This window comes from Schistocerca gregaria, chromosome 2 (assembly GCF_023897955.1).
Source record: "Schistocerca gregaria isolate iqSchGreg1 chromosome 2, iqSchGreg1.2, whole genome shotgun sequence".
NCBI lineage: Eukaryota > Metazoa > Arthropoda > Insecta > Orthoptera > Acrididae > Schistocerca > Schistocerca gregaria.
This window is the reverse complement of record NC_064921.1, coordinates 631,659,731-631,671,650: the sequence shown is the minus strand read 5'-3', so window position 1 is coordinate 631,671,650 and position 11,920 is coordinate 631,659,731. Positions and strand designations below refer to the sequence as shown.

The 11,920-nt window shown below is 42.1% G+C and overlaps 1 protein-coding gene across 1 annotated transcript in view; it reads left to right on the top strand.

Annotated features, from left to right (window-relative positions):
* Nucleotides 1–3,495: 3,495 nt before the first annotated feature.
* The window catches only part of LOC126335905 (ATP-binding cassette sub-family C member 4-like), a 221,127-nt gene continuing 212,702 nt past the window's right edge, over nucleotides 3,496–11,920 (top strand). Inside the window, exons 1-3 of the mRNA XM_049999378.1 lie at nucleotides 3,496–3,572; nucleotides 8,714–8,815; nucleotides 8,911–9,045. Coding sequence (XP_049855335.1) covers nucleotides 3,499–3,572; nucleotides 8,714–8,815; nucleotides 8,911–9,045 — 311 coding nt within the window. The 5' untranslated portion in view covers nucleotides 3,496–3,498. The remainder of the gene's footprint in view (nucleotides 3,573–8,713; nucleotides 8,816–8,910; nucleotides 9,046–11,920) is intronic.

Sequence of the window (11,920 nt, the reverse complement as noted above, 5' to 3'; positions counted from 1 at the left end):
AGGATCTGTTTCTTTTTGGTTTATTTCCACCAATTCCTCCACAGCTTTCTTTATAGAAACTTCGGCAGTATCGAATACAGTATCAGACATTTCGTTATATTTCAAACCTTGCAGAAGGTGGAGACATGTTCAGAAAAACACACACAATAAATTACCTCCTTCCCAGCCGTGTCCAAGACATCTCAGAGCATATAATAACCTAAAATTGCTTTCATAGGTACCAGTATCTGTTTTTTTTGCGGTACGAAAATAAAAATTCGTAGCCTCTCGAATTACAAATTAATTTAATATCACAAGCTGTTCCCACTCTTCTTTCTTTAACAACAATCATGCGTTCCGTATTTTTACAGCTAACACACGAACATGAAAACTTTTTAGCCTGGCAGAGAATCTCTAAATCAGTAAGTGTGAATCCAGTAGTATCCATATCAACATCATTTACGCACCTGTACAATTCTCCTGTCGCAAGTTTCGATTCTGAAGCTGAGAGCTTATGTTCTCCATTTCGAGCTGCTTCCTTTTTTTGTAGGTAAACCGATTTCCATGAAACCTCCGTTTCCTAAACACAGTTTTTTCACCACCCATTATGCATAAATCTTGAGTTCCACGTAAAGGTTTGTGAATTCAACCTTCCACCTACCAATAAGCGTTAGTATTGTCAAAAGGTAAACAAACTACACCCAAGAAAGTTTTCCGGCAAAGATATAGATGTCAGCCAAAGATATTGAAAGAAAATAGCCTTCACACTGACAAAAATTCCACTGAAGCAACCAGTTTCCTGAACTTTGGGAAAGGTGGGAGTGGCCGCCAGTGCAGATTTAATCATTTTAACAATTTAAAGACTTTTCTAAAGCTTCTATCACCATAAAATTCACACACAAGGTACATACCGACAATACACAAAAATAAACGTTTGTGGAGGGTTCCCAGGGATTTACGGATTATAGATTTTAATATACAGGTGTATAAATGAAATCATCTATGAAATGGGATTCAAAATCTGCATTTTTATTATTCTTAGCCTACCAAGCTAAAAGTACATATCACAGCGCGTTTTTATTGTTCACTGGCTCTTGTAGCCTAAAAAAAGGGTTCCCACTATACTGTGTAGCGCTCGTTTGAAACAATACGAAGGAATGAAAGGGAGCATGGAGTTCAGCGACACGTCGACGTAGAATTAATCAGAGATGGAGGACTGATTTGCACTAGGAAGGAATTTGATTTGTTTGATTTGGAGAAACCACCAGTGAACCGTGATAGTAGTACTGATAACCTTTATTAGAATGACCGAACAGAGTTTTGGAAGCTATTTCTGTACAACGCGAGTGTATCGAATGAATGATTGTACCACTTCCCGTAGTCCAGCACAAGAAATTTCTCCCGTGAATATTTTTTGCTTTGAGGAGAAACATCGTCACAACGTACAACTTTTATAGAAATACATACCTTCACCTGTTAGTTTTAAAAGCTTTATTTAGGCTACTAATTTCAACGATTCAGTTGCATCTTCTTCAGACGCCAATACATCGAACGTCCACGTATGGAGAGCACACATTGTTCAGAAAGTCATCTACGGAATCCTTACTCCAGTGGTTGCTGTATTATGAACATATATGACTGCAATACTCCGTATTCCTGTAACAGTTCGTTCGGCCACTGTTCCTCTGTCAACATTTTTATGATGTGTTCCGGACATGCAGTCTCATTCATGTGACTACTTGTCAAAAGCTTGAACAGCCACCTTCAGTGGTACGGAACTGCGAAACATGCAGGAAGAGAGTCAATTAGATTTGGGAAGGTACCGACAGGGATATGGAGCCATGCCATTTCCCATGCCGCAGCCGGCTTCACCAGGTTTCTCGGTTGAGGATCCGTGGCGCGGACACCCTGATCGAGGTGGTCCCACACGTTCTCGACTGGACTTAAATCAGGGGAGTTCGGTGACCGGGGGAGTTCGGTAAACTCATCCTGGTGCTCTTCGAGCCACGCACGTACATTGCGTGTCGTGTTGGTAGATGCCATAGTGACGAGGGAAAACAAGCTGCACGTAGGGATAGACATGGTCCCCAACGATAGAAGCATACTTGTGTTGCTGAACTGTGCCATTCAGAATGACGAGGACACCCACGGAATTCCACGAGAACATTCAGCATACTGTAGGGGTCCCTCGTCAGGTCTGGACCCTTTCGACGATTGTTGCATGGCGTTTGCTTTCAGACATTTTACGCCGTACACACCAATGGTCATCTGTCTGGTGGAGCATAAAACGTGATTAATCTGGAAAGGCCACCTGTTGTTATTCAACGGACATCCAGCTGCAGTAGTGGGGTACAAATTCCATGTTTCGTCGCCGATGAACGGCAGTCAGTGTGGGTGCATGAGCCAGGCGCTTGATGCAGAGGCCCATACTCAGCAACATTTGCTGAACGGTCGTTGATTGGTAGCCCCTTCGTTCATCTGGGCGGTCAGTTGCTCAACAGCTGCAAGTCTGCTCTCCCGCACACCTTAGCTGCTGTAGTTCCTCTCTGTCATTCATATAGCCCGTGAGGTACCATCGTTGCCTCGGCGCCGTTTTCTGATACCGCCACCACGCAAACAGTTAACAAACTTAATTGTTTCGGAAATGGTTCCACACACGTGTAGAAAGCCATGTTCACACACTTTTGGGTGTGAGATAAGTCGCTTCATTTCCGCAATCTTTTGTTTTTAATTGGCTTTCAGGTCGTGTCCACACCTGCATCTCAACATTGCGTTTCGACGATTCAGAACTATCATTAGGGCCACGCTCTACACTGGCACGAAGTTCCTTATGTTTAGACTTATTACGTGACGCTATGTAGGCGATTTTCGTGTCAGTTACGACAGTCTGAAGATAACACAACTCCCAGACTTCATTTTCGCATAACGACACGTATTATACCCCCTCGACTGTTGGTGTTGCCAGCCACCGTCTGTGAGCGGTAATTGTACTTTCACGTCGAACATAGCCGGTGTTCATATTAATGTGACGGGACCCATATAGAGTACTTCGGCATTATCTCTCTTACTTAACATTCCTGTATGTCACGCAACACTTTAGACATGGTCAGATTTCATTCTTTTTTAATGCGACGAATACTTTTCTCACTTTTTATTTGGAACAGGGAGGTAGGACCAGTATTTGATTTTTTAACGAATAATGGCTACTAGATTATCTCGCAGAACATTCCACAACAGTTTCTACAGAAGCCCCCAGTGTGTTGCAAGGCGTCGAGACCTCACCAGCCTGAATACGGGATCGTCCACTGAGGAGTCCGGCAGACAGATAACGGTCAAGTCGCAGCAGAGCTTCAGCACGCGCGTGGAGCGCTGATAAGAGCGAACGCCTCGAAAGCGATCCGTGCTGCCTGTCTGCGCAGCCAGTGCACGAAGGAGTCACCTCCGCCGCCACCGCTGTGACCCAGCGTGCAGCACTCAGCCAGCTCTGTACGGTGACGGGGAGCGGTGTGCGAGCACCATATGGGCGCCAAGATCTACAAGTCCAATCCCAACCCAAAGGCGACGGCGAACCCCGTCTCCAGACTCTTCGTGTGGTGAGCACTCACCATGTTTTCTGTGCTCCTATGGCTAAAAATGTATTAATCTCCTATTTTTGCTTCCTAACATACTAGTGTTCGTTCAGTAATGCTTTTCATGTGTGACTCCAACGAATCCATGAAGTAGATTTCACAGACCACTTGCTGAGACACAGCGGCCTCGAAAAGCTACTTATTATGTTACAATTAATGTTCCAACTTTTGAGCGTCTAAATGCTTACCAACAAAAAACTGAATTTTTCTGACATTACTGCAAATACGCTGTTAATATTTGCAGCCATTTATCCTAAATCATTACAACAGTGTTGTTATTATTGTAGATAAGTGTATCCGACCTTACACTTAATTTAATAACAGACTAATTGTTCAGCATCGTGGGCGGTTTACAAAGAAATAGTTACTGTAATTGTATTAGACTTGATTTCGCAGCACCGTTGAATTTTTTGAACGACAACATTTTCGCGATTGACTGCGTATCTTTGTCTTAATCTCGCCTTTAAAACAGTATCATCTGGTTTGGCTAGAGCTGCAACTAAACTGTTTAAAGAACTTTGTAAAAGTAACTGCTTACAGCCGTCAGATATTTGAAGTAAATAAAACATCTTGAGCTTTCAGCTGGACATTTGCAACTTTATTTCTCAACTGGCTTCACTCATTAGAAGCATCATCACTGGAGGAAGAGCTGTGCAGTGAAAAATCAAAACGACGTTGACATCAAGCAGGATACAATCTTACGTTCTACATAACTATATGTCACTATGAAGTGCATACCGACAATAAAACTGGCTACAGTGCGATTCGTACATGTAGGGCTATGTATGAACCGCACTGAAGTCAGTTTTATTGTTTGTATGCATTTCATCGTTACATTTATTAATGTGGAACATATGATTGTATTCTGCTTGATGTCAACGTCGTTTTGATTTTTCACTACACAGCTCTTCCTCCAGTGATGATGCTTCTAATGAGTGAAGCCAGTTGAGAAATAAAGTTGGACGTGTACATCTAAAAGATCAAGATGATTTAATTCACATTAAACCGTTTGAGATAAGCTTAAAGCCGAGATTGCAATTTTGAGATTTCAGATACGTAAGTTATATGGAGGCAATGGCGAAACTCATACAATGAAGGCTTTCACGACCGGATGTTACAGGTGCCGAGAATTCTTCCGGGTTGTATGGCCGTGGTCTATGGAAATCTTCTATCCCTGACGTTTCGTCCAAAGCTACGTTGGACATCTTCAGAGGTGCTCCTGGTTGTGCTAAATCTTGCCGAATGACGAGTCGAACGTCGAAGAACGGCCTAAATACCGTGGAAAATGGGCGTGGTCCGGATTCCACGTGATAGCAGAGACAAACCTTGTCAGGGATACATCAAATATAAAAGTTTCTCATCGATTCTGTAGCGGCAATGTACATAAATCGCTGAGTTTCATAGCTGCGTCTTTTCTGTTAAAATTATCGCCATGTTTATGTATTTCGATGGCTGTTCTATATAGCCATGGATAATAGTTCGTTAGAGTACATAAAACTTCAGTTTCCGAAAATTTCACTACGTGATCACCCGACTTCAGAGCATGTTCCACCACGGCTGACTTGTCTGTTTTATCTAGTCAGAAAGACTTTTATGTTCCTTCAAAAGTGTATGCAAACTTCTCTTTGTAGTTACAATGTAGACCCTACCACATGTACACGGTATCTTGTATGCACCACTTGCAGACAGAGGAGGACGTTTATCCTTAAGGGAACGAAGTGCTTGGCCTATTTTCTTAGTTGGTCTGAAAATCGGTCGAACGTCATGTTTCCTTAAAATCTTGCAGATTTGATCCGTTACTTTTTTTATGAAGGGTAGAGAAATCGTGTTCTTCCATCGCTGTGTCCTATCGTTGTCCTTAGGCCTCCTGTTATTCGTTCGCGAAACTCTACTTCCTTACTAGAGTACCCATTCTTCTCAAAAGCCTGCTTCAGATGTTTTAACTCGGCGTCCAGGTATTTCGGCGCACAAATCCTTTTAGCGCTGTCCTCTAGACTTTTATCTTGCTATTTGGTACGTTGGGGAATTAATAGCACCAATTCAAGAGGAGGAGAAGAAAGATTTGTTGAGGCCTACCTAAAACTCATAAGATTAACCTTCCTCTGAGACCCATTGTCAGTGCTATTAATTCCCCAACGTACCAAATAGAAAGATATCTGGCATCTTGTTTACAACCGCATATTGGCCGAACTGATTCTTATGTAAGACTGCCGGCCAGTGCGGCCGTGCGGTTCTAGGCGCTTCAGTCTGGAACCGCGTGACCGCTACGGTCGCAGGTTTGAATCCTGCCTCGGGCATGGATGTTTGTGATGTCCTTAGGTTAGTTAGGTTTAAGTAGTTCTAAGTTCTAGGGGACTGATGACCACAGATGTTAAGTCCCATAGTGCTCAAAGCCACTTGAACCATTTTTTTTAGAGACTCCTGTCATTTCATTGAAAAAGTGAAGGGACTAACTTTGGCTCCTGAGGATATTCTTGTTAGTTTTTACATAATGTCTTTATTTACGATGATTCCGCATAACGAAGTTATGGTTTACATAGCGGATGTTTTCCCAGCAAATTTGAGTGCCCTTTTAGACACTGTCTCACCTCTAGTCAGTTCCAGTGGGAAGATGAATTTTATGAGCAGGTTACTGGTGTGGCCATTGAGTCCAACGATCGCCAGTTTTTACATAGAAAAATTCGAACAATTAGCCTAGGAAAAAGCGAATGAGAAACGATGTCGATGGTATCGATACGAGGATGGTACATTTGTGTTTTAGTCACATGGAAAAAAAAGCTTTAGAAGAATTCTTTTGTTATTTAAATAGTATAAATCCAAAAATCCAGTTGACCATGGAAATGTAAAAAGACAATGCAATATCCTCCGTGGATGTCTTCGTTATGAGACAGACTGATGGCAGCTTGAAACATTAAGTCTTTCGAAAGGTTACACGTACCGACAGATTTTCGCATATGGATTCCAATCATCATCCACAACAGAGAAGAGGTGTAATTAAAAGTATAATGGACAGAGCTAAAAGGATTTGTGCTCCGGAATACCTAGACTCCGAGTTAAAACATCTGTAGCAGGCTTTTGAGAAGAATGGGTACTCTAGAAAGGAAATAGAGTTTTGCGAACGAATAACAGGAGGCGTAAGGATATCGATAGGACACAGCGATGGAAGAACACGGTTTCTCTACCCTTCATAAAAAAATAACGGATCAAATCGGCAAAATTTTAAGGAAACAACGTTCTACCGATTTTCAGACCAACTAAGAAAATAGGCCAAGCACGTCGTTCCGTTAAGGATAAACGTCCCCCTCTGTCTGCAAGTGGTGTACACACGATTCCCTGTGCATTTGGTAGGGTCTACATTGGAACTACAAAGAGAAGTTTGCATACACTTTTGAAGGAACATAAAAGTCTTTCTGACTAGTTAAAACAGACAAGTCAGTCGTGGTGGAACATGCTCTGAAGTCGGGTGATCTCGTAGTGAAATTTTCGGAAACTGAAGTTTTATGTACTCTAACGAACTATTATCCACGGCTGTGTAGAACAGCCATCGAAATATATAAACATGGCGATAATTTTAACAGAAAAGACGCAGCTATGAAACTCAGCGATTTATGTACATTGGCGCTACAGAATTGATGAGAAATTTTTATATTTGATGTACTATGATCGATAGTTGTATTTTATCCTTGACAAGTTTTATTCTGCTATCACGTGAAATCCAGACCACGCCCACTTTCCACGACATTTAGGCCGTATTCGACGTTCGACTCTACAGTCGGCAAGACTTAGCACAACCAGGAGCACCTCTGAAGATGTCCAACGTAGCTTTGGACGAAACGTCAGGGATAGAAGATTTCCATGGACCACGGCCTTACAACCTGGAAGAATTCGAGGCAGAATGGTGAAACTGTCGTCGTTAAAAAAAAATGGTGCATTAGTTAGTTGCTTATCTGGAAATAGCTTTTGTGGTGGGAATTACATCCAGAATTGTATTTATTATTATTTTATGTGCAGTCTGTTTCAGTGCTGCATTTAGGTTCTTCTGGGATATCAGGTGGTCATGTGAAGACCAAGTAGTCATCATTATATGTCTGATATCGGAGCATGAGTGTGATGCAATGTAACAGCGAAATGGATTGCAAATAAAATAAGACTATAAATACATGAATCCCTGCTCCATACAGATACAGTAACAGCTGTTGTTTCATGACCTTTCGGAAGAGCGAGATTTGTATAATAGTCTACTGGGAAGCCCCTTGAATCTTTTCGCGTAAAATACTGTTGTATGCAGGACGGCTGTAGCTGCAGATGGCTAGTGAAACGAAGAATATCTGCAGAGGATCAACACTTGGTGCAGTGACTGGCAATTCACCGTGTACCTCGATGAATGCAACAGACTGTCGGATACACACTGCATGGAAGCTGTTACTACATAATTATGTAGTAGAGATGATACTTTTATCTGTGTTTATTATACATTGTACAGAAGCAGATGAATACATCCGTTACTGCTATAATATATTACACTACAGGTAGAAAGCAGTTTAAATAGTAACAATTGTAAGATATCCAGCAGGAGCAGGCCCGATCGAAAGTAGTGTGAAAGAAAAATAGCTATAGCAAGCTATTTTCAATGCTTTATAATTTCTCTAATGCAGCAGTATTGGATACAGCTGAATCCTTATAATGTTACAGAACAAGCGGAACGCTGTGTAAACATGAACATTCGCAATTCCTTATGTCTTGTTTTACGCTCATTGTACAGTACTTTCTGCTTCTATAGATGTAGGCTAGAACTGCCTTAGTCAAAGAACTTCATATCCTGAGGGTCAGTACCTTCACGTACTTCCGGCTTTGATATCTGAATACTAACTCCTTGCAAAACTCAGGTGTCTCGGAGCATATGATTACAAAGGAGTAGAATGATATGTCTCTGTTCTTGGATGTACAGCCGAGAACTTCAAACGCGAAACGTGGCTGACTTTTAGACATTCTCGAGTGATACGGCATACCGAACACAGTATAAGTTTGTGATCTTTGGTTGTTTCTGTCGACGTAAGAACTTATTCCACCCGATGTTTCCATTAAACGGAAATGTTGTGTCTCAGGTGGATGCGGGATCTGGTATGGAAAGGAGACCTGACAGAAGACGATCTGTTCGACAGGCTCGACGAGGACGCAACGGATAAGCTGGGAGACAGACTGCAGAAGTAGGTTCAGCTGCTACGCACGTACCTGTGGCCACATAATGACAAACACCATTCATATTTTAATCGGCCTTTATTAATTATTAATCTTGTTTCAGAGCATGGGATGAAGAACGTGCCACAGCGAAGCAGAAGGGCATCAAACCTAGTTTAGCGAAAGCTATTTTCAGAACTTTCTGGTTGCGCTATTTTATCTACGGCGTGGTTAATCTTTTCGATCAGCTAATCTTCAGGTAAGACTACCAGTTGTGTTTGTTGATATGCCAATGACCTCGCCTCATACGGGATATTGCCTATGCTCTGATGTTCAGTATGATTTTTGCCCAAATGGACCAATTTCAGCAAGTAAAGTTGCGTTACTTTAGAGAGAAATTTTAAAAAAAAGGTACCTTTCATGCAGTTACTCGCGTAAGGGTTGGTCTTTTTTCCAGTTTCTACTAATGGAAATGATGTGTTAATTCACAGCAAAGGCCGGTTAATAATTCTTACATGGTTTCATCTCAGCAGATATAATTCTACTATATGCCCAACAACTGTCAAAAACATAAAGTGATTATATAGCAGAGTCGGTCAGTTCGCGCATCAGGCTGGCGTGTTGCTCATGAGCATAGAAGCTCCGTGGGAGTGAGGCAGCGAGTAACCCGTGGCTCGAGTACAGGCGCTCACGAGCGAGGCGACTCGGTCATACTCGCAGCTGAAGGGAAATCGGACAAGTGTGGCTATCACAGACCTGCGATGGAAACAGCATGTTCGATGTGTACACATTTGATGAATTTATTATTTCATCTTCGTAATACACCGACCAAAAAAAGTTTTGCATCACCTCGGTTCCTAGAGTTCCGGAACCTGTACAGAAAATTGGAATAGAGATCAACATAAACTTCGTTTCCACCCTTTTTATTGCTCGTGAAAATAAAGATGAATGCCTCGCCAATATTCTGGCGATACGGTTGCACTATCGGTCGGAGGATGGCATTCACGTATCATACAGCCATTACGGCGCTTTCATGAGCACCAGTGGCGTACATCGGCTATAATGCCACTCCAAAACATCAGGGAACCTTCGCCTTGGTGCACTCGCTGGATAATGTGTCTAAGGCGTTTAGCCTGATCGGGTTGCCTCGAAACACGTCTCCGACGATTGTCTAGTTGAAGGCATATGCGACACTCATCGGTGAAGAGAACGTGATGCCATTCCTGAGCGGTTCATTCGGCATGATGTTGGGCCCATCTGTACCGCCTTGTATGGTGTCGTGGTTGCAAAGATGGACCTCACCATGGACGTCGGGTGTGAAGTTGCGCATCATGCAACCTATTGCACACAGTTTGAGTCGAAACACGGCGTCCTGTGGCTGCGCAAAAAGCATTATTCAACATGGTGGCGTTGCTGTCAGGCTTCCTCCTAGCCATAAACAGTAGGTAGCGGTCATCCACTGCATTAGTTGTGCTTAGGCGGTCTGATCGAGGCATGTCATCGACAGTCCCTGTCTCTCTGTATCTCCTCTATGTCAGAACATCACCACTTTCGTTCACTCCGAGACGGCTGGACACTTCCCTTGTTGAGAGCACTTTCTGGCACAAAGTAACATTGCGGACGCGATCGAACAGCGGTATTGACCGTCTAGGCATGGTTGAACTCCAGATAACACGAGCCATGTACCTCCTCCCTGTTGGAGTGGCCGGAACTGATCGGCTGCCGGCCGCCTCCGTCTAATAGGCGCAGCTCATGTATGGTTGTTTACATCTTTGGACGGGTTTAGTGACATCTCTGAAAAGTCAAGGAACTGTGTCTGTGATACAATATCCACAGTCAACGTCTGTCTTCAATTCAAACTATATTTTTTAAGCCATTTCATGTCTGTTTAATTGGAGAAATGACTTTTTTTATACTTAAACGAAAAATAAGATTAAAACTGATACAGTAATGAATGATCATTTGGAATTAGTTAATGAAATAGAGATTAAACATAACGTAACACAGTAAATGACGTCTGTGTATCTGGAATTCAAGAATTTATTGTTAACAGAAACTTCTGAATACAAACCTTTATATTACATTTATATCATACAAGTGAAGGCCATTAACGCAAGATTTTTTGTGTTCCATCTTGTATGAAGTGATTGTCTTCATAAAATAATTTTCTTGTCCCTCTTATAGTTATGAGTTAGAAAAAGGTAATGGACACGTTCTGGATTGATACTGCAGCACTTTTCGAATACAATTAAGCTTGTCCTGCTATAATTTCTTTCGTTTCCAGTTCTGATAGAGCGAAAGCACAGGACTTCTTTCGTCGCTTTAAAGAATTTTGGGAAGGCAAAGGCATTGTCCCTGCGCCACGACAAACCGTTCTTGACGTTTTTTTTCCTGGGTCGCCCATGTTCAAATATTTCGCATGTTCATCTTTGGGTTTAGAAGATGATGAACGCAAGTTTCGGAACTTTTTTACGAGAGAAGGAATTGGATATCCTTACTCTTCTTTTAAGATTATACTGTTTATCTTCTGACGAAAAATTTGACAAATATTTTCCTTCTTCTCTTCACTCAGTGCTAAGAGTTTCTGGAAACATGGCTGAAAAACTGTGGCCATGTAATGAGAATTCTCTAGTTCGTCAACGGCATTCTTTTTTAGGTAGATTCTTGCACGTCCTTTCGCCAACTTAACTACTGCATTGCCAACTTCACTGTGGCACGTATCTATTAAACTAAATGCCCACGGCACCATAAAAGGCAGGCTCGGTTCTGTTCCACCCTCCAGGTCATTTATGGCCTCTTTGGAAGGTTGAACGAATTTAATTACGCCCCCCCCCCCTCCGCCCCCTATTATGTCAGGCCTGTATAAAGATACCAATTCTTGCTTGGTATTTTTTTAACAGGAAATTCTCAGTTCCATTTTTCTGTGAATGAGGCGAATAAAACGTCATGTGAACGCTATTCCATCTCGTTTCAACATCTCGATGTATTTTTTTTTTTTAATTTTGCCACCAGACCGGAGCGTTTTATACGTATATCCTACTGCTCTACGTTCTACGTGGATGGAATCATAAATATCAGATAATTCTTCACTGAGGAACTTGTCATGTAGTGTGCCCCTCAACGCTGTGTTTTTA